Here is a 20070-nt window from a genome sequence, read left to right as displayed (position 1 = left end):
AGCAATTTTAGTGTTCCTCTTTGAAAATTGTATGGATTTCTCCCTTTTGTTTTGTTTTTTCTTCTGTATGGTTTATACAATGTCATCAACATCTTCTTGAATTAGTTTAAATGCACGTCCACTGGCAACTAACTTTTTGCATTCTCTTCATGATAGGTGGCTGCACTTGTTCCTAAAGGTGATGTTGATGGTGAAATGGGTGATGCTCACATGAATTGATGAGTCAGGCACTTAGAAAATTGAGGCATGCCTTATCACAGACATAACATATCTCTTTTCCATCCTTTTTTTCAAGGTAGTAACTATCATAATTATTGAGCCTCGTTAGATAGAATATGCAGACTTGGATTTTTTGCTATGTAGAAAAAGAATATGGGAATTATTTCCATTAATTGAAATTTGTAATTATGCATTGGCCATGCGTTTGTAATTATTTGTATAAAATTTGTTGTAATCAAGTTTATCTCATTTAATATAAACAAACGAAATTTATTGTTTGATAATGCTTTAAAATATGTATATTTGTAATATAAAAAAACGCTCTGTAATATTGTGAAATTTATTTAATTAATTTTAATAATGTTGGATGTATTTTCAATGCAGAACCACCATGGGTCTTATAAGTTGGATGTCTTTTTGGTATATGAGTGGCAGATGAAATTGAGTAGGTTGAAAATATAATTATTATATAAGGTTTATGAATGTGATTTTGTTGTGAGAGATGTGTCTATATATGTCTTCCAGTTAAATATTTTATGGCTTGAAGTCTAAGTTTTTTATTTTATGGACATGCAGTCAAAGCATAGAGATAGTTGGAACAATCATTATGGAAGAACAGGTTTGAATGCACATGATGATTTTTTGTGTTTAAAATTGATTTCCTGAAGTGGTCTATTTGACTTTTTGAATTGTTTACTTTGATATATAGGTTTATGCACGACATTCATGCAGGACAAAATACTTGGCACATGTGAATACATTATTAACGAATGTGCAGAAGACGTTTATACAAAGAACTCCTTTTGGATGGCTACTGTCCATTGATGTGGAGGTGTCATTCCATTTCTTATGTCTGGGTTTTGTTTTCTCAAACTCAAATCATTCTTCCAGTGGATCTGCTTTTGAATTTGGAATATTGTTCCAGTATGATGTCAAGTTTATTCGTTATATGGACAAAATGCCTCAGTTAAAATCACTTAAAAATGTATTAATCTGTGAAAGGAAATACTGCCATGCATTTGACCTGTTGATTGATTCTAGGTGTTGGCGTACATGTTTGACGTGAACATGTCTCCTCTGTTGATTTGTTGTTGCTTGTTTCATAAGCCATTCATATTGACTTTTATTTTCTTTGATACTTTGCTATCAGTGGATTTAAACATTCTGATTTTCTTTTTGCTATGAGTTCTCACTTTAGCTGATATACAGGTATGCCTTAGGATGGAGGGGTGGAAGCTGGTATGCAACTAAGAAGTTCAGAAAGGAGCAAATGAAAATGCTAGGACAGATTACACCTAGAAGATGGCAATTGCTTGGGAAGATAAAACCTAAAGGGTTGCAATTCCAATTCCTTAGAAGGAACCTTACAAAACTCAAATTATCTGATAGTGCCATGAAAACATCTGAGTCAAGTATAAAGGATGCAGCTACTACACATGTTACTGGAAAATCCAATTAGTATACTACTATAAAATGGTTCTTTAAGCAACAATATTTATTCAGATGGCTGTAGATAGCAGATTAGGCATTCAATTAGATAAAAATATTAGCAACTTGGTATAACTAATTATCATCAAATTTTGCACTGATAATTTATTTTGGCCTGCAGCTGCTCACCCTTAGCTTCATAAATTATTCATCCTTCATGATAAGTTCTTTAGAAACTTGTGTTGTATTTGATTGTTAAATTTATAATCGAGTAAATACACATACTTTGATTTTGGTGGGTGGCAAATAGAACTCTCTTTATTGGAGGAAATACACATTAGATTTGTGTTATGTAGGGAATGAACAAGTTCTCAATGGTCTAATTTTACTAACAAAATTTTCGACCAAGATAATATAATTCAAGAGTGACAGACTAAGAAAAATGGATCAGAAAAGAGAGAATAACGATGAATGAATCTGTGTATAGCAGCTCTCAAATACTTTAATACCCATATAGACATCAAATCAAATAACTAAACATATTACTATTATCACAATTGAATACATTTATTTTGAATTAACTTAAGATACATGCACATACTCTATAACCATTTGTAATTCAAAATACTTAAATGTTTATAAAGATATAGAAAAGGTGAACTTATCTTATTTTTAATTCTGATCAACTATATATGTAAAATTCTTTATTATATCACTATTAGCTGTTTTTCATTATAAGACAAATGGAATTAAAAACTTCTAGAGAAGGAAATTGTAATGGGTTTTCCCAAGTATTAGACATTAAAACAGTGTTACTGTGATCTATACTTATGAGTTACTATTATGTAATCCAAAGCTTGTACTTAAAATAACTCGTTTCAGTCATTCTAATTTTAATTATATTACTTTAGCATTTATTATACAAGGTAAAAATTTATTTGGTTGCATATAATTTGACTTATAAATGAAAAGTGAATAATTAAAAGTTAGAGGAAAAATTGAACATTCATCTTAAAAGTTAATATTAAATTATGGGTTTATATTAACCTTGTGCTTCATAGAGAAAAATAAAAACTAAAATTGCTGCTTCATCAAAGATAAATAAAAAATAAAATTGATTTCAATCAATCCTGTGAAACACTTGATTTTTTCCTCCAGTAAGTGGTTATTTCATAAAACATATGTGGTTGGTTGTGACAGACATTTCGTATAACAATAAATTGATAAACCTTATTTTAATTACTTTGATATCAAAAGTTCACTGATGCATCAAATGACGTGTTTAAATGGAGTGGTGTTATGCAGAATAATAATTTGGTCATTTAAACTACTCTGGTTTTTTGCTGCATTATGTGGTTATTGAATTCAAAATTTGTGGTTGGTTGTCACTGACAATTTGTACAAAAACAAAAGACATGAAATGGATATCAATCATTCATTTGTTATGTGCACTTAGTGGTTATATACTAAGTTGTATATGGTTATTTATGATAGAGGTTCTGAACAAGAATATAATTGGTTTAATTGAATATCAATCCTTGATTTCTTAGGTCCAGTAAGTGGTGATGTACTATGTTATATGTGGTTATTTGTGAAAGAGGTTATGAACAAGAATAGAAGTGGTTTAATTCAATATCAATAATCCCTTATTTTAGGTACAGTAAGTGGTTATTTAATAAGTTGTATGTGGTTATTTCTGAAACATGTTCTGAACACGAATACAATTGATTTAATTGGATATCAATCATTCATTTGTTACGTGCAGTTAGTGGTTATATACTAAGTTGTATATGGTTATTTGTGAAAGAGGTTCTGAACAACAATATAATTCGTTTAATTGAATATTAATCATTGATTTCTTAGGTCCAGTAAGTGGTGATGTACTATGTTATATGTGGATATTTCTGAGAGAGGTTCTGAACAAGAATATAAGTGGTTTATTTTAATATCAATCATCACATTTCTTAGGACAAATTTCATTAATATGGTTGGCAGCCAAACTTTTATGAATAAACAAACTTAAATTTTCATCCAAATACCATTTTATAATCAATCATAAAATTCATCAACATTAAATAGTACAACATATTCTTCACTACATAAACTAAACAACTTAAAAACCAGTAACGTTAATTGAATCCTAATCAATCATATTTTGTGGACATTCTATTCAAAATGTGCATTAATTGTTCCCCTACTTCAATGTATTCAAGTTGCTGATGTTGTCCTACTTCATGCCTTAATCAATGCCTAAAGGATCCCACATTTCTGCAATACCCTTCTATGATGAACATTATCTTCGTGTAATACCCATTGACAAACCATTTGTTGTCGCAGAACTTGTAATTGTTCCTTCAATAACAATACTCTTTTAAATTTTACACTAAAAAACGTTTTATCATAAATCATATTGAAATAAACATATACATAAATCATACTAACCATTGTGTAATCGGGCATTTTATTCCCATCAAATTTAGGTGTATGATCCCATAACTCAATATACTTAATGACCAATATACCACAATCATATCTACACATTAAACAAATATTAGAAAGTGATTATATGACATAACTTAATAAATTGTCAACACCAGCAAGTTCACTAACGTATTTGGTTGCACAGGCAAATCTTCTTCGATCACTTTCAATTCCTGCTCCTTAGGGTTTGAGTGTATGTCAATCATATTGAATAATTCTTGCAAAGTGGCAACCTTACAAATTGATATTCAACACATTCAATACTCTTATAAATCTTCTATTGTAAAAGTAAAGTTCACTTAAAACAATAACAATACAACAAAATATGTCTTACCATAGCCTTGTCAATACTTTTTCTACGCTGCCTTTTGTGACCAAGAGAATCCAAAATAAACATTTCTCTTGATTGGATGACAGGGAAGCATTTAATTCAACTATAGGTTGGGTTTGTACTTGGTGCCTAACTCTAACTGTACCCTGCAAGTATCAACCAAACCATATCTTAGTATAATCAATGCAACAATCTACCTAATAAATATTAAATTGAAACAATTACAGCATACTTACAGGTTCATTCACTTCTCTGTCCATATCACTATATCATGCACATTTTACCAAACACAATCAACATCATTGTATAATTAGAGTGAAAAGTTCGGTTTATTATGTATTTAACTCATTCAAACCATATCTTAGTACAACCAACAATAATTATTCAAGCATCCACCAACCTATATTTGTAAGGACCACATTTTTCTTGGTGGTGGGGACACGGTGGTCACCCACCTTTCGCATTATTGGAGTGCAATTATGAGGGAAGGAGAGAAAAGGAGAGGGGGGAGGCATTTTACGGAGGAGGCTTGGCAAAAAGAATGGGGGATTATTGGCATGTGAGAGGGAGAGAGGGAAAGCAGCAGAGGGAGGGAACCCTTCTCCCGTTTACAGCCGTCCAAAGGGCAATCATGGGAAGCTGTACAAACTCTGAAGGGCAGAGAGGAGGAGCTGGGTTGGGCATCTGGTGAGAGGGAAGTTCTTGCAGCCAGATCTGGAGAGAAAGGGGAGAGGTACTGAATTTGCTAAGAGATCTGGAGCTGTATGACTGGAGGAGATGGATCACAAATTTCACAAAGGAAGTCTTCAAGAGGTAAGGGGAGTTTGATTTATTTCATTAATTGTTGAAATAATCTGTATTTGATACAAATCTGAGAAGAAGGGGATGAAAATAAGGTTTTCTGGGTTCTCTAGAATCTGGTGCGATTCTGCAGAGTTATGCAAAACGCGCGTTCGTCCAAATGGCTCGACCAATTAGTGGTCGGCCAAAATACTATGAGCGTTTGGTTTTACTTTCTGATGTACCCAGAAATAGTATTCCGTGAATAGTGTTCGACATTAGCGTTCGGTGAATAGTGTTCGACAATAGCTTTCGAGGAATAATGCTCGACAATAGTGTTTGGTGAATAGTGTTCGACAATAGCGTTCGGTGAATAGTATTCGACAATAGCTTTTGGTGAATAGTACTGGACAATAGCGTTCCGTGAATAGTGTTCGACATTTGCGTTCGGTGAATAGTGTTCGACAATAGCTTTCGAGGAATAATGCTCGACAATAGTGTTTGGTGAATAGTGTTCGACAATAGCTTTTGGTGAATAGTGATGGACAATAGCGTTCGGTGAATAGTGTTCGACAATAGCTTTCGAGGAATAATGTTCGACAATAGCGTTCGGTGAATAGTGTTCGACAATAGCGTTCGGTGAATAGTGTTCGACAATAGCGTTTGGTGAATAGTGTTCGACAATAGCTTTCGGTGAATAGTGCTGGACAATAGTGTTCGGTGAATAGTGTTCAACAATAGCTTTCGGTGAATAGTGCTGGACAATAGCGTTCGGTGAATATTGTTCGACAATAGCGTTCGGAGAATAATGCTCGACAATAGCGTTCGGTGAATAGTGGGTACTCGGTTTAGCGTTCGACCTATTGAATCTCATAGCGTCCGTCCAATTAGGATAGTAGTGTTCGGCAGTTATGTTTGGTGAATGGTGTTCGACCAAATAGTGGTCTACAAATGGTAATGGGTTCTAAGTTCACTTTGCTGTTGTTTGAGTTGAATTAATTGTGTACAATGTTTGATATATATATATATATATATATATATATATATATATATATATATATACTCTGATGTGATTTATGTGAATGCATGAGATATAATAAAATTACTGTGATGACTGTATTTTATGATGTTAATGTGAGTTGAGGAGTATGAGTATGGTATGAATCTCATGGAGAGATTATGTAATATTATGTCATTAGTGTGTATGTTGATGTTGAGGGTCCCGTAGTTGGAGGTTATCCTGATACTCTAATAACCATTCAGTCTCATGTAGAGAAGGATGAATTATGTGGTGAGAGGAGCAGGAGGTCCTGGTCTACGTTCCGGTTTGAACATAGTGAGGGGACTAACCTTGTGAATGGTATGAAGTATTTTGGAAGGGTATTTGTAAGAAAAAGTAGAAGTCATCACAAGTGCATAACCTCCCGTGACCGCTCATCAACGTATCATCCGGATGAGTGTCTAGTAGGAATTGTGGTATGATAGTATATGAGAATGTCTGACCTAAATATTATATGATGTTTTAATTGAAGCAATTATGCATGTTTTATAATTGTTGTGTTGCATGTTAGCTCACCCTTACTTGTTTGTTTGTGCCGGGAAAATTGTATTTTTGCGATGATCGTATAACGTATTTGTTATACGGGAGCAGAGGAAGAATTGTCGCATGATCTGGTGTATATGAAGGAAGATTTGGAAGAGCAGATTAGAGGGATTCAATGATATCTCTGCAGTCAACTATGAGCTTAGAACTTATGTATAGATTTAAGTTTGAGGTTACATGGTGTTAATGTAATTGCATTATTACAATTTTTTTAAATTTTGAATTTTAAAGGGAGAATTTTTGGGATGTTACAATATTCACACACAACACCTGCACATCATTTCATTGTTCATACAATAGTAAACCACATTTATATATGAATGAAACATGCACTCTTAATTTGACACCAATGCCACCCAATTACATCCGCTTATGTACCATCATTCACAAGCCTAATTTTTATTCAATTACAACAAAGGTATACACTTACCATATTAATATCAGTATTTAAGACTCGTATAACTCATGCACTATGTATTAGAAATGCTTTAATTAATATCACGTGTTAATTCAGAATTAAATCATGACATCTTACCTTAAGTTCATATCACATCATTTGTTTATAAGGATAATAATAAATAAACCTATATAATCCACATCATGTATACCTATAAGTCATAAATTATTAGTCTAAAAGAAATCTAATTAACTTAAACATAGCAACACAAAAAGTCTTAACCCTTAGAAGTTTGAAACAGCAAAGTATACAAGGTTTTCCATCATTACTAAACATTGTATTTATGGAGTATGCATTTTAAGTTTTACAGGACAATGATCATAGTTTTATGAAGCTAAAACATGTAACATTAAAATTTATCGGTCATTCATCCAACATACCAAACCAGCAACATTTCAAATACATTTTAATTCAATTCTTAAATGCATACCCAATTAACTATAACTACAAAACAACCTTCCATAATCCAATAAAATATTGATTCACTCAAACCGAAAACCAAAACAGGTTCATACATATATATACATGCTCTACATCCACACCATACAATTATATATTAAAGAAGATTTATCAAATTAATACAATAAAATATGTCTGCAGCATTTTAATTCAAACAGCAGAGAATTCCTGCAATGATTTTAACCCAAACAACAACTAATTTTTCTGCAATAACAGCATCAAAATAGTAAACAATTTTTTGTACCATTCTAATCAAAACAGCAAATAATTTTCTGCACCAATTTAATGTTAAAACAGTAAAGTTTCTGGTGCAGTAACAACAATCAAAAGACCCCAATACAACAAGATTTTCTACTGCAGTAACAGAAAAAATAACAAGCAGTTTATACAACATTTTTCATCCAAACAGCAACTACAAAAAAAAAACAACATCATCACTGGTAGTGCTCAAAAGGGTAAAACTACCACACAAAAAAATTGAAAAAAACATACCTCAAAGTCACACACCACAGAAGCGACACAAGTCGAAACGTAAATCGGAGACCACAACCCTCAACTCCACAACCACTGAAAATAATCTTACAGAAATGAGTTTACACCACAATGTACTTCAAAAAGGAAAAGCGAAATCAAAATAGAAAAACCCTCACTTAGGAGGGATCAAAAATAAAACCCCTACCTCAAACTCACAAACGAGAGACGAGATTCAGAGACGAGATTGGGAGCGGCACCAACGATGGAAGCACTGATTGAAGCACCGAAGAAGCACAAATCAGAATAGAGGCACTGCTGATGGAGAATAATGACGTTAGTCAAAGAAAACCTAAATGGATTTTCTAACGAGAAGCGCGAAAGAAGAACGTTTCCCAAATTCTATTTTTTCCAATTTTACCCTCATCCACTGTGCACTCTTTTTTCCAAAACGCTGACGTGTACCGTGTCATATGAATGTAACTGACACGTAGGCGTGTCATTGTATTACTACTCAAAATTTATCTTGAAGTTCTATCGGTATTTTATCACTGTAGTTATTGATAGTTTTATTCGGTTAATAACTTATCATCATAGTTACTGACAGTACTTGTTGGCACTTTTGGCAGCAAATTATCCACCCAAATTACGGGAGTTTTATATCATGTTATAAAGGGAGATGAGTGAGAAGAACAGAGAGAATAAGAGAAAAGGAGGAGGAGAAGGTGGTGGTGGTGATGGTGGTTGGGCAAGCTATTGGGTGTGCAAAAGGTGGTGGGTGACGTAAAGGCTTGCTAGTGACGCGAAAGGAGAATTGATGTAATATGTCTTTTATAACTTATATAAAAAACTAGTGTATGCTATTTACATTAAAATAATATTGAATCGTTATCTTATTTGTTCTTTCATTGTTTTATTACTATATGGTTATGAAAATAGTTAAAGAAAGTTATAAAATTCTTATAGTCCTTTGCTGAAAATGGTTATAATTATTGTAATTATCTTGATGATTTGAATATGAAAAGTAGATTTCAGAACCCAATTAATTTTTTTTATAATATTTTTCAAATTAAGGAATTAATGCGAATGAATTGAAATAAACTTAAGAATCATATGAACAATACAATCTTTGATTTTTTGGTGATATAATTTTTCAATATTCAAACCTTCGTTTATGGAAGTAATATGACAAGTTTCATATGCTAATTGGTTCAAGGTGAATACTCATGGTGTAGTTAAGGGTTTGACTTCTTGTACTAGTATTTATAGAGGAAGTCAAGGTGAATATGTTGGATAGTTTTTCAACCTCTTTAGAAGTACAAACTTGTATTTATATTGAGTTTATGTGGATCATGCATGACTTGGTTGTCATGGTTTTTTTGGATCAATAAATAGTTCTCAGAGTCTTAGAAGAAAATGACGCCAATGTTTGCATTTTTTTAAGTATAGACAATTTAAAGTTTCTCATATTTTTTGTTAGAAAATTCATTTTGTTACTAATTTAGCTTTGATTCATAAAACAAATAAATAATTTAATGTTTTACTTTCATATATTTATTTAGATATAGTTTGATGATGGGTTTAATGTGATTCACTTTATATTTTTTATATTTTTAATAACTTTTTATGTAATGGAAATAATTGTTGAGTTTTAAGGTGTTAACATAACTAAAATATCAAAGTTTATAGCAATATCTAGACATTGTTTAGAATGAAAATGACACAAGATCAATACCTAGATTTTAAGAAAAAATATTTTCATTCCCCATTTTCAAAAAACTTCTTTTAGTTTTTTAAATAATGTTATTTTTAATAATATACTCAATTATTATTAAGCTTGTTTTTTTAATAACAATATTATATCCAATTAAAAGCAGTTAAAAAAACTCACTTTTATTAAAAAGAAATCTAAAAAGTTAATAAATTAATATTAAATTGAACTAAATAATTGAATGCCTTTTAGTTATTGTATTAAAATTTAAAAGATTATATTAATTGTAAGTAGAGATTAGGATGAAGAACTGGTCTTGATAGAAGTAAAAGATTAGTTGTGGAATTGATGAAGTGTTGATTGACTGTCATCAAGATTGTGATGTTTGGGTCAAAGTCCATTTTTCCACCAAATTTTTTTATTGACTTTTCTAACGCGGACTAGGTATACGACGCTTCACACGTCACCTGTTATCTTTGATATTGGCCAATAACATTAAATTATTGAAAATTTGTCTTTTAGATTAGGTTTGAGTTTAATTTTTAAAATAATTTGTGTTTATCCTCTATTTAATTTTGAAGTAACTAACAGTTATCATCTTACATTTCACAGAAAATAGGTCATTTGACGAAGGAGAAGTGTGGATTTTTTCTAAAAAACGGTATGAGATCTTGAAAAGATTTTCATCATAAAATAGTATAGAAAAATAAGTAAAAAAATTATAATTAATTAGTGGAAACATATGGATGTTATTTTTTAAAATAATAAAATTAATACAATTATAATTATAAAATTTAATACAAAATAAATTTTAGAATAAAAAATAAATTTTACTCATTTTATAAATAATTTTTTATCATTAATAGTTATTTTTATTTTAAAAATAATTAAAAAATATTAAATTAAAAATTATTTAATTTAACAAAATTCATTGGAAAACTAAAATTAATAAGTTAGTTATTTTATTTTAAATAAATAATTACTTATTAAAAGGTAAAACTAAAAATTAAAATAAGCTCTAAAATAATCCCTTTTGGTATAAATGTATAAATTGTATTGTGTATGATAATAACTAATTATTGTGGAGATATTCAAGTTTTCATTTAAAAACACACCCATCTATTATTATGTAGTTCTATAATTATTATCTTTTTAATTCTTAACTCCATAATAATAAATTAATTCTTACTTATTTATTTATCTCTATGTTATATATGTTGGATTCCAGCAATAATAACAAAAGAAAAAAAAAACATGATAACAAGAGTAGAAAAAAAGTAATTAGATTCAAATTAAGGTTTTACAGATAGGGTTTTATTAAATACAATGTATCTACTATATAAAGTATTTTGTATGTATACAATTTAGAAAACAGAATAGCAAAAATCTTTAAAAGAGTTAATTCTAAGATTAATACATGTGATGAATGATTTATTTAAATTTATTGACATTTTCAATCGAAAATCTTTTGTCTGAACCCATAATTTGAAACTGGATACCATCAATTATAAATTACGTAATTTATTTTAAAAATAATAAAACACGATACGATATATAAATGTATATTAAAAAGTATATAATAATTTTTGAAAACATGATAAATAATAGTTATATGATTATTATTATACGAATTCAATCAAAATAATATATAATTTGAATTGTCAACATAAAGAAATTATAAATTATTATTATCATAAAATTATTATTTTTCTAGATTATATATTTTATAGAAAAATATTAAGTAAATTTAAATATTCAAATAATATTTAATTTTTTATTGAATACATGTGTGTGTGTGTGTTACATATGGCAATTTTTTTATTTTAAGTAAATTTAAAAAAAAACAATTTAGTTATTTGAAATATTTTACAAAGTTCTTTAAACTTTAATTTCGTTATTGAAATAATTTATTTTACTTTAAAGAAAAATTAAATTCGTCTGATAAATAAATTAATATGTTAAATGAACTCATCTAAAGAAATCACTAATTTTATATTTATCATAGCATGAATAAATCTTTTATCATAGAGGACACAATTTAAAATACATTTTAATGAAAGAAAATGGACATGTATATTTATTTAGTGGAGACGTGAAGCATTGAAGTTGTGAGCTGAAGGAAGATGGAGGGGAAGAAGAAGAGACGTCTGGTGTTGGTTCACGGAGCCTACCATGGAGCCTGGTGTTGGTACAAGCTCTCTACCCTCCTCGATTCCGCCGGCCTTCAAGTCACGTCTCTCGACATGGCTGCATCCGGCATCCATCCAAACCAACTGCTCGATATCACTTCAGTTTCGCAATATGTTGAACCTTTGCTCCAATTTCTACGATCTTTACCACCAGAGGAACGAGTCATCCTTGTCGGTCATAGTTTTGGAGGTTTATGCATTTCTCTAGCCATGGAAATGTTCCCCCACAAAGTTGCAGCTGCTGTTTTCCTTACCGGTTGGATGCCTGGTCCCCACCTCAGCTATCTCTCACTGTTCCTAGAGGTACGTACCAACCAACCGCTAACCGTTCTTTCATCTCTCTGCTACTCATTTTAATTTAATTTTCTATAGTTCAAGCACAGGTTAAGCTTGAAATTCAATTTGGGCTCAAAGACTGTCACAGATGAAAATACCAACGATCATCCGAAGCGATATATGACATGTGATCTTCAAAACTTAGCATCCAACGTCTACCAACAATCTCCCCCAGAGGTATATGTCTTTTCAAGTTCTTTTCAAATTATTAGCATTCAACTTTACAGACGATCGCAAAAGTCTCTTAATTAACCATGATATTGGGATGGTATGTGTAAATGATCACCAGGACTTGGCCCTGGCGTCTTCACTTTTGAGACCCTTTCCCATATTTGGTGACGAAGATTTGCGAGAGAATACACAACTGACGGAAGAGAACCATGGAACTGTGGCCAGAGTCTATATAGTGTGTGAACAGGACAAAATAATGGAGCAGGATTTTCAACTGTCAATGGTTGAAAGAAACCCTCCTAATGAGGTCAAAGTGATTGCTGGAGCTGATCACATGCCCATGTTGTCTAAACCACAACAGCTTTTCTCTTACCTTCAAGAGATTGCCGACATCTATTACTAGCATTTCACCGTTTATGTTATTTCTGCAATTATGTGTGATGACCATATCAGCAAATGCATTTGTAATGGTCCTATGATCAATTTGCTTCTCTATGTTTCCGAATACTACATAATAATTTCTATCGCAGTACTATTATAATTTTATAATGTAAGTAACTAATGGGACTGACTAGGTTTAAATTGATGGAATATGATCATTCTCTATGGCTTTAAATTCATTTCTTTTCTTTTCTTTTATACTAATTTTAGTTTTTTTCACTTTTTTAAATATCGTTCTAATATTTTATGATAAACTTTGTTATAAAAGTTAAAACAGACTCATGTGTATATGTTAAGGACTAGAGCTATAAAACACCTACGTAAAACCTATGTATATAAATTAAATAATTAAACTTATTTATAACATATTGGTGAAAGGGGAACTTTACAAACATAATTTAATTTAGACATCGAATGTAATTTTTTAAAATAATTTAAGGATGAAAATATATTTTATTTTTTAACTTATATTTAAATATACAAGATTTAAGATATAATTCTTTATTTAGTCTCATAATTTTATTAATTTTCTATATGATTTCATAATTATTAACATGTTTATCAAACTTTAAAAAACAATTAACATTTTTTTAATTCGTGCGAGGTGACGTTTATTTAGTTGCTGGAGGTCGTATTTTTAAACTATATTATGTTTTTTTTCCTAAATGTGTAATGGTTTCCAAATAATTATTATAAGAAAATTGTGTACTGTTGAGAAAAAATAATTTATTAATAATAAAAAAATTCTTCAATAATTTGAATTTAATATTAATTGCATTATTGATAATTAACAATTGGAGATCTATTGATAAATATTCTAATTAATATATCCTAGTAATTATTGATGTTGATATTTCTCCAACTTTTTCTCTTTTTTTTTTCTTTTTCTCTTTCTTTTTTTCTTATCTCTCCTCTTCTTTCATATCCTTTTCTTTTTCCAACTATTTTTCTTATTTCTCTTTTTTCATAATTATTTCTCTAACTCTGATTACGTCGAGTTGTCATCACATTATTGTGTCACTACTATCAACACGCCTCCTATACTTAGTAATTCTCCTCTTTTTCCTTCTTTTCTTCTTCTAACATTTCTTTTTAACATATAAACAAATATCAACAGATTTTGTAATTCATTTTATCAATAATTTTTTATGTATAATAAAAATTACAAATTATTAACCAAATTTATCGATGAAATTAGTCATAAAATATATTACTAATAAAAATATTTATTAATAATATAAATTTTAATTTATCAACAAATTTTAAAGATAAAAACATTTCTTAATATAATAAAATTATAAAATTTGTCAATAAAATTTATTCATAAATTTAAAGTTATTGATGGATTTATTTCTTTTTTATAATTACAAATATTTTTTAGTACAGTAGGAAATAAGTGGAAACTTTAAGATGGGTTTTTACGGAAAATAAATTCCTTATTCGGTAACTTTTGAAATTCTTTTTGTAAGAAAAAGAATAAAATTTCATGTTAAGCTAAGTAAACTAAAAATATAATGTATGTAATTTGAATTTTTATTAATATTTTTTTATTATAAAAGGTCATATTGAAAACGAATTAGTATTTCATATAAAAAATATATTATAATTCATGAATCCAACCATGTTATTATTTTTACTAAAATATTCAAACAGAATTTAAGTTTCAAGAATTTTTTTTTCAGCTGTCTTTTGTTCTAATTCTTTAATTGTAGACATAATTATTTATTTTTTGAGTTAGATATATTTTTAATTTTTAAATTTTGAAATAAAATTAAAATTTATTTTAATTTTTATTTGTCCTTAAGTTTTAAAAATAATAGTTGTTACATTGTTTAACATGTCAAATTACTTTTCAAGTTGATATTTGAATATTTTATATTGTTTGATACATTTAACTCAAATGTTAATATGAAATATCAATTAATCTTTTTTACTGTATTAAGTTAAAATATTATATCTATTCATTTTAAAATTTAAAAACTAAAATATATTAGAGTTTAAAATAATAAAAAAATTAATTTTATTTAAAAATTATAAACATATTTAAATTTTTTAAATATTTTTAACTGATTTATATCAATATTTAATATTTATAATGAGTACATCTGACAAGAAATTAAAAATAATTTTATATGGATGAAATACAGTTGTCATCCTCAAATTATTTTAAAAAATGTTGTATGATTTATAAATTAAATTATTGATAATGCAATCTATCAAATTAATTCTAATTTTTCAATATAATTAAGTTTTGTGTTATGAGTAGTTAAAAATAATAATTATAGTAAAACTAACTCAAATTATCTAAATTGATTTAAAATAAAATCAATTTTTATAAAATTTACCTTTAAGAATTAGAAATATAAAAATAAATAAATTAGTGCAAATAAGAATAAATAAAATAAACTAACGTGTTAAGAGTGTTATGAACAAATTAAATGAAAATAAATAAAGCAATACAATTAATTGCAACCGAATTTCAAATTATAACTCTATCACAATTAAATATATATGGAAAGAGACATATTAGAGAGGAACATCTAACATCATATTCAATTAAAGTTTTATCCATTCAAAAAGTAAAACTTATGAGTCCTAATTGAACTTCACTATCCGTGTAGGATTGTTAGGTAACTATGTAATATCCCAAAAATTCTCCCTTTAAAATTCAAAATTTAAAAAAATTGTAATAATGCAATTACATTAACACCATGTAACCTCAAACTTAAATCTATACATAAGTTCTAAGCTCATAGTTGACTGCAGAGATAACATTGAATCCCTCTAATCTGCTCTTCCAAATCTTCCTTCATATACACCAGATCATGCGACAATTCTTCCTCTGCTCCCGTATAACAAATACGTTATACGATCATCGCAAAAATACAATTTTCCCGGCACAAACAAACAAGTAAGGGTGAGCTAACATGCAACACAACAATTATAAAACATGCATAATTGCTTCAATAAAAACATCATATAATATTTAGGTCAGACATTCTCATATACTATCATACCACAATTCCTACTAGACACTCATCCGGATGATACGTTGATGAGCGGTCACGGGAGGTTATGCACTTGTGATGACTTCTACTTTTTCTTACAAATACCCTTCCAAAATACTTCATACCATTCACAAGGTTAGTCCCCTCACTATGTTCAAACCGGAACGTAGACCAGGACCTCCTGCTCCTCTCACCACATAATTCATCCTTCTCTACATGAGACTGGATGGTTATTAGAGTATCAGGATAACCTCCAACTACGGGACCCTCAACATCAACATACACACTAATGACATAATATTACATAATCTCTCCATGAGATTCATACCATACTCATACTCCTCAACTCACATTAACATCATAAAATACAGTCATCACAGTAATTTTATTATATCTCATGCATTCACATAAATCACATCAGAGTATATATATATATATATATATATATATATATATATATATATATATATATATATATATATATATATATATATCAAACATTGTACACAATTAATTCAACTCAAACAACAGCAAAGTGAACTTAGAACCCATTACCATTTGTAGACCACTATTTGGTCGAACACCATTCACCAAACATAATTGCCGAACACTACTATCCTAATTGGACGGACGCTATGAGATTCAATAGGTCGAACGCTAAACCGAGTACCCACTATTCACCGAACGCTATTGTCGAGCATTATTCTCCGAACGCTATTGTCGAACAATATTCACCGAACGCTATTGTCCAGCACTATTCACCGAAAGCTATTGTCAAACACTATTCACCGAACACTATTGTCCAGCACTATTCACCGAAAGCTATTGTCGAACACTATTCACCAAACGCTATTGTCGAACACTATTCACCGAACGCTATTGTCGAACACTATTCACCGAACACTATTGTCGAGCATTATTCCTCGAAAGCTATTGTCGAACACTATTCACCGAACGCTAATGTCGAACACTATTCACGGAATACTATTTCTGGGTACATCAGAAAGTAAAACCAAACGCTCATAGTATTTTGGCCGACCACTAATTGGTCGAGCCATTTGGACGAACGCGCGTTTTGCATAACTCTGCAGAATCGCACCAGATTCTAGAGAACCCAGAAAACCTTATTTTCATCCCCTTCTTCTCAGATTTGTATCAAATACAGATTATTTCAACAATTAATGAAATAAATCAAACTCCCCTTACCTCTTGAAGACTTCCTTTGTGAAATTTGTGATCCATCTCCTCCAGTCATACAGCTCCAGATCTCTTAGCAAATTCAGTACCTCTCCCCTTTCTCTCCAGATCTGGCTGCAAGAACTTCCCTCTCACCAGATGCCCAACCCAGCTCCTCCTCTCTGCCCTTCAGAGTTTGTACAGCTTCCCATGGTTGCCCTTTGGACGGCTGTAAACGGGAGAAGGGTTCCCTCCCTCTGCTGCTTTCCCTCTCTCCCTCTCACATGCCAATAATCCCCCCTTCTTTTTGCCAAGCCTCCTCCGTAAAATGCCTCCCCCCTCTCCTTTTCTCATAATTGCACTCCAATAATGCGAAAGGTGGGTGACCACCGTGTCCCCACCACCAAGAAAAATGTGGTCCTTACAAACTCAACATAATAGTTAATTTTATTCTTTTAACAAAGAAAATATCTTAAATATATTTTCTCTTATAAAACTTATATGGAAAACATGATCATTTTGTATGTTATTAAACTTAACCATCTTTACAATACCCTAATAAATAAAAAAGGAAAAACTTTCTAATTCATCATTATCAATAAAAAGCAATTATTTTTTAATAAATTAACTATTGTAATATTACCAAATATCAATTATTATTTTATTAAACATTGTTTTAAGGAATAAGAAAAGACAAAACTAGGGTTACGGGTCTAAACTAAAGACTAGCTATATTATAAATATTAATAAATGTTTTAACATTGAATGCATAAATTTAAAATACATTTAAAAAGTAAAAGAAAATGGACACATATATATATATGTAACAGAGACGTAAAGGATTGAAGTTGTGAGGTGAAAAAAGATGGAGGGAAAGAAGAGGCGTCTGGTGTTGGTTCACGGAGCCCAGCATGGAGCATGGTGTTGGTATAAGCTCTCTGCACTTCTTAATTCCGCCGGACTCCAAGTCACGTGTCTCGACATGGCTTCTTCCGGCATCCATCCAAAGCAGGTGCTCGATATCACTTCAGTTTCACAATATGTTGAACCTTTGTTCCAATTTCTAAGATCTTTACCACCAGAGGAACGAGTCATCCTTGTCGGTCATAGTTTTGGAGGCTTATGCATTTCTCTAGCCATGGAGTTCTTCCCTCACAAAATTGCAGTTGCGGTTTTCGTTACCGCCTGGATGCCTGGTCCCAACCTTAGCTATCTCACACTATTACAAGAGGTAACACCCATTCTTGTCTCTCTAATATGATGATATTCGTTCGTATATGGGTAGAGATAAAATAAATTTAGTAGATAAAAATAGGAATATAGATTTTATTTTATAAAGTTGAATTAAGTTTAAATTATATTTCTTAACATAATATCATAATTATGATAGGATTTCTATCTTTTTGATATCAGGATTATGACTCATAATTATGAAAATACAAATAATAATTTATAATTAATTTTATAGAATTAAGTTAGGTTTAAAATTCATTATTTAATATATTCTAACAAAATTTGGTATTTTATAAAATTGACTTAGACTCCAAATTTACTTCCGAATGTTATAACTCAATTTAATTTAACTTTCTATAGTTCAAGCACAGGTTAAGCTTGAAATCCAATTTGGACTCCAAGACTGTGTCTGATGAAAATTCCAACAGTCATGAGAAGCGATATGTAACACCCGATCCTCAAAGCTTAGCATCCAACTTTTACCAGCTATCTCCACCCGAGGTATATGTCTTTTCAAGCTGTTTTCATATTATTATCAGGAATTATAGTCTCTCGAAAAATTATATAACCCGGAAACAAAATTTATAGCATTCAACTTTGTGTTCCTACTAGTACGACAAGAATTAGTCTCATGAACCATTGGAACTAATTTCATTTGCACTCTTGTGGTTTCACAAACACGCACGCAGAAACCGGGAAACAGAAACGACCATTTTGTAGTTAAAAAACACTGAGAATTGTTTGAATAATCTTAGAAATTAATTTATAAAAAGTATAGAAATTAAGTATTGAGAAGATCAGTCTACAAATTTATTTATCGTTGTGATAATATTGATAGATTAAGAATTAACCGATATAAAAGTAGTTTATGAAGCAGTGATTTTACAGACGATTGAAAAAGTGTATTAACCATGGCATTGGATGGCATGTGTAAATGACCAGGACTTCGCCCTGGCGTTGTCACTAGTGAGACCCTTTCCCATCTTCAGTGATGAAGATTTGCGAGAAAATATACAACTCACAGAAGAGAACCATGGAACTGTGGTCAGAGTCTATATAGTGTGTGAAGAAGACAAATTAATAGAGAAGGATTTTCAACTGTCAATCATTGAAAGAAACCCTCCTAATGAGGTCAAAGTGATTTCTGGAGCTGATCACATGCCCATGTTATCTAAACCACAACAGCTTTTCTCTTACCTTCAAGAGATTGCCAACATCTATTACTAGCATTTCATCGTTTGTTTTATTTCTGCAATTATGTGTGATGACCATAAAGATCAGCAAAGACATTTGTACCTTCCCAGATATCTGTAGATGGTCCTGTGATCAATTTGCTTTTCTACTTTATAAAGCCGTTCTATTAGTTTTCGACTTTCACATAATAATTTTTATCGGAGTACTATTAATTGTAAGTAGACTAATGGTATATTTATACCCCTCTAAATTTAAATTTATGTAATATGATCATTCTTTAACTAAATTTAAATCGTCAAAATTATACTACAATGACATTTATTCAAGTTGTACGAACCAAGATTTTTGGCCACTGACTTGCCACGATAAAATAATACTAGTC

The 20070-nt window shown here is 30.2% G+C and overlaps 2 protein-coding genes across 2 annotated transcripts; both read left to right on the top strand.

Annotated features, from left to right (window-relative positions):
- The first annotated feature begins 11969 nt into the window (after positions 1-11969).
- Positions 11970-13252, top strand: LOC108335381 (methyl jasmonate esterase 1). The gene is made up of 3 exons (XM_017571394.2): positions 11970-12432; positions 12502-12642; positions 12755-13252. Exons 1-3 carry the CDS (start codon positions 12064-12066, stop codon positions 13037-13039), a joined length of 795 nt encoding a protein of 264 aa, XP_017426883.1. The 5' UTR covers positions 11970-12063; the 3' UTR covers positions 13040-13252.
- Positions 13253-18103: 4851 nt separating this feature from the next.
- On the top strand, positions 18104-19953 carry LOC108335337 (methyl jasmonate esterase 1). Its single transcript, XM_017571337.2, has 3 exons — positions 18104-18492; positions 18855-18995; positions 19437-19953. The coding sequence occupies exons 1-3, from the start codon at positions 18127-18129 to the stop codon at positions 19719-19721; spliced, it is 792 nt and encodes a 263-aa protein (XP_017426826.1). The 5' UTR covers positions 18104-18126; the 3' UTR covers positions 19722-19953.
- Positions 19954-20070: the final 117 nt, after the last annotated feature.

Source organism: Vigna angularis, chromosome 10 (assembly GCF_016808095.1).
Source record: "Vigna angularis cultivar LongXiaoDou No.4 chromosome 10, ASM1680809v1, whole genome shotgun sequence".
Taxonomy (NCBI): Eukaryota; Viridiplantae; Streptophyta; class Magnoliopsida; order Fabales; family Fabaceae; genus Vigna; species Vigna angularis.
This window is presented reverse-complemented; position numbering and strand designations above follow the sequence as displayed.

Excerpts from the sequence above, each read along its gene's own strand:
- LOC108335337 (XM_017571337.2), top strand. The coding sequence starts at position 18,127 with ATGGAGGGAAAGAAGAGGCGTCTGGTGTTGGTTCACGGAGCCCAGCAT. Across the intron at positions 18,493-18,854 it reads ATCTCACACTATTACAAGAG|TTCAAGCACAGGTTAAGCTT; the intron begins GTAACACCCATT and ends AACTTTCTATAG. Across the intron at positions 18,996-19,436 it reads ACCAGCTATCTCCACCCGAG|GACTTCGCCCTGGCGTTGTC; the intron begins GTATATGTCTTT and ends GTAAATGACCAG.
- LOC108335381 (XM_017571394.2), top strand. The coding sequence starts at position 12,064 with ATGGAGGGGAAGAAGAAGAGACGTCTGGTGTTGGTTCACGGAGCCTAC. Across the intron at positions 12,433-12,501 it reads ATCTCTCACTGTTCCTAGAG|TTCAAGCACAGGTTAAGCTT; the intron begins GTACGTACCAAC and ends AATTTTCTATAG. Across the intron at positions 12,643-12,754 it reads ACCAACAATCTCCCCCAGAG|GACTTGGCCCTGGCGTCTTC; the intron begins GTATATGTCTTT and ends AATGATCACCAG.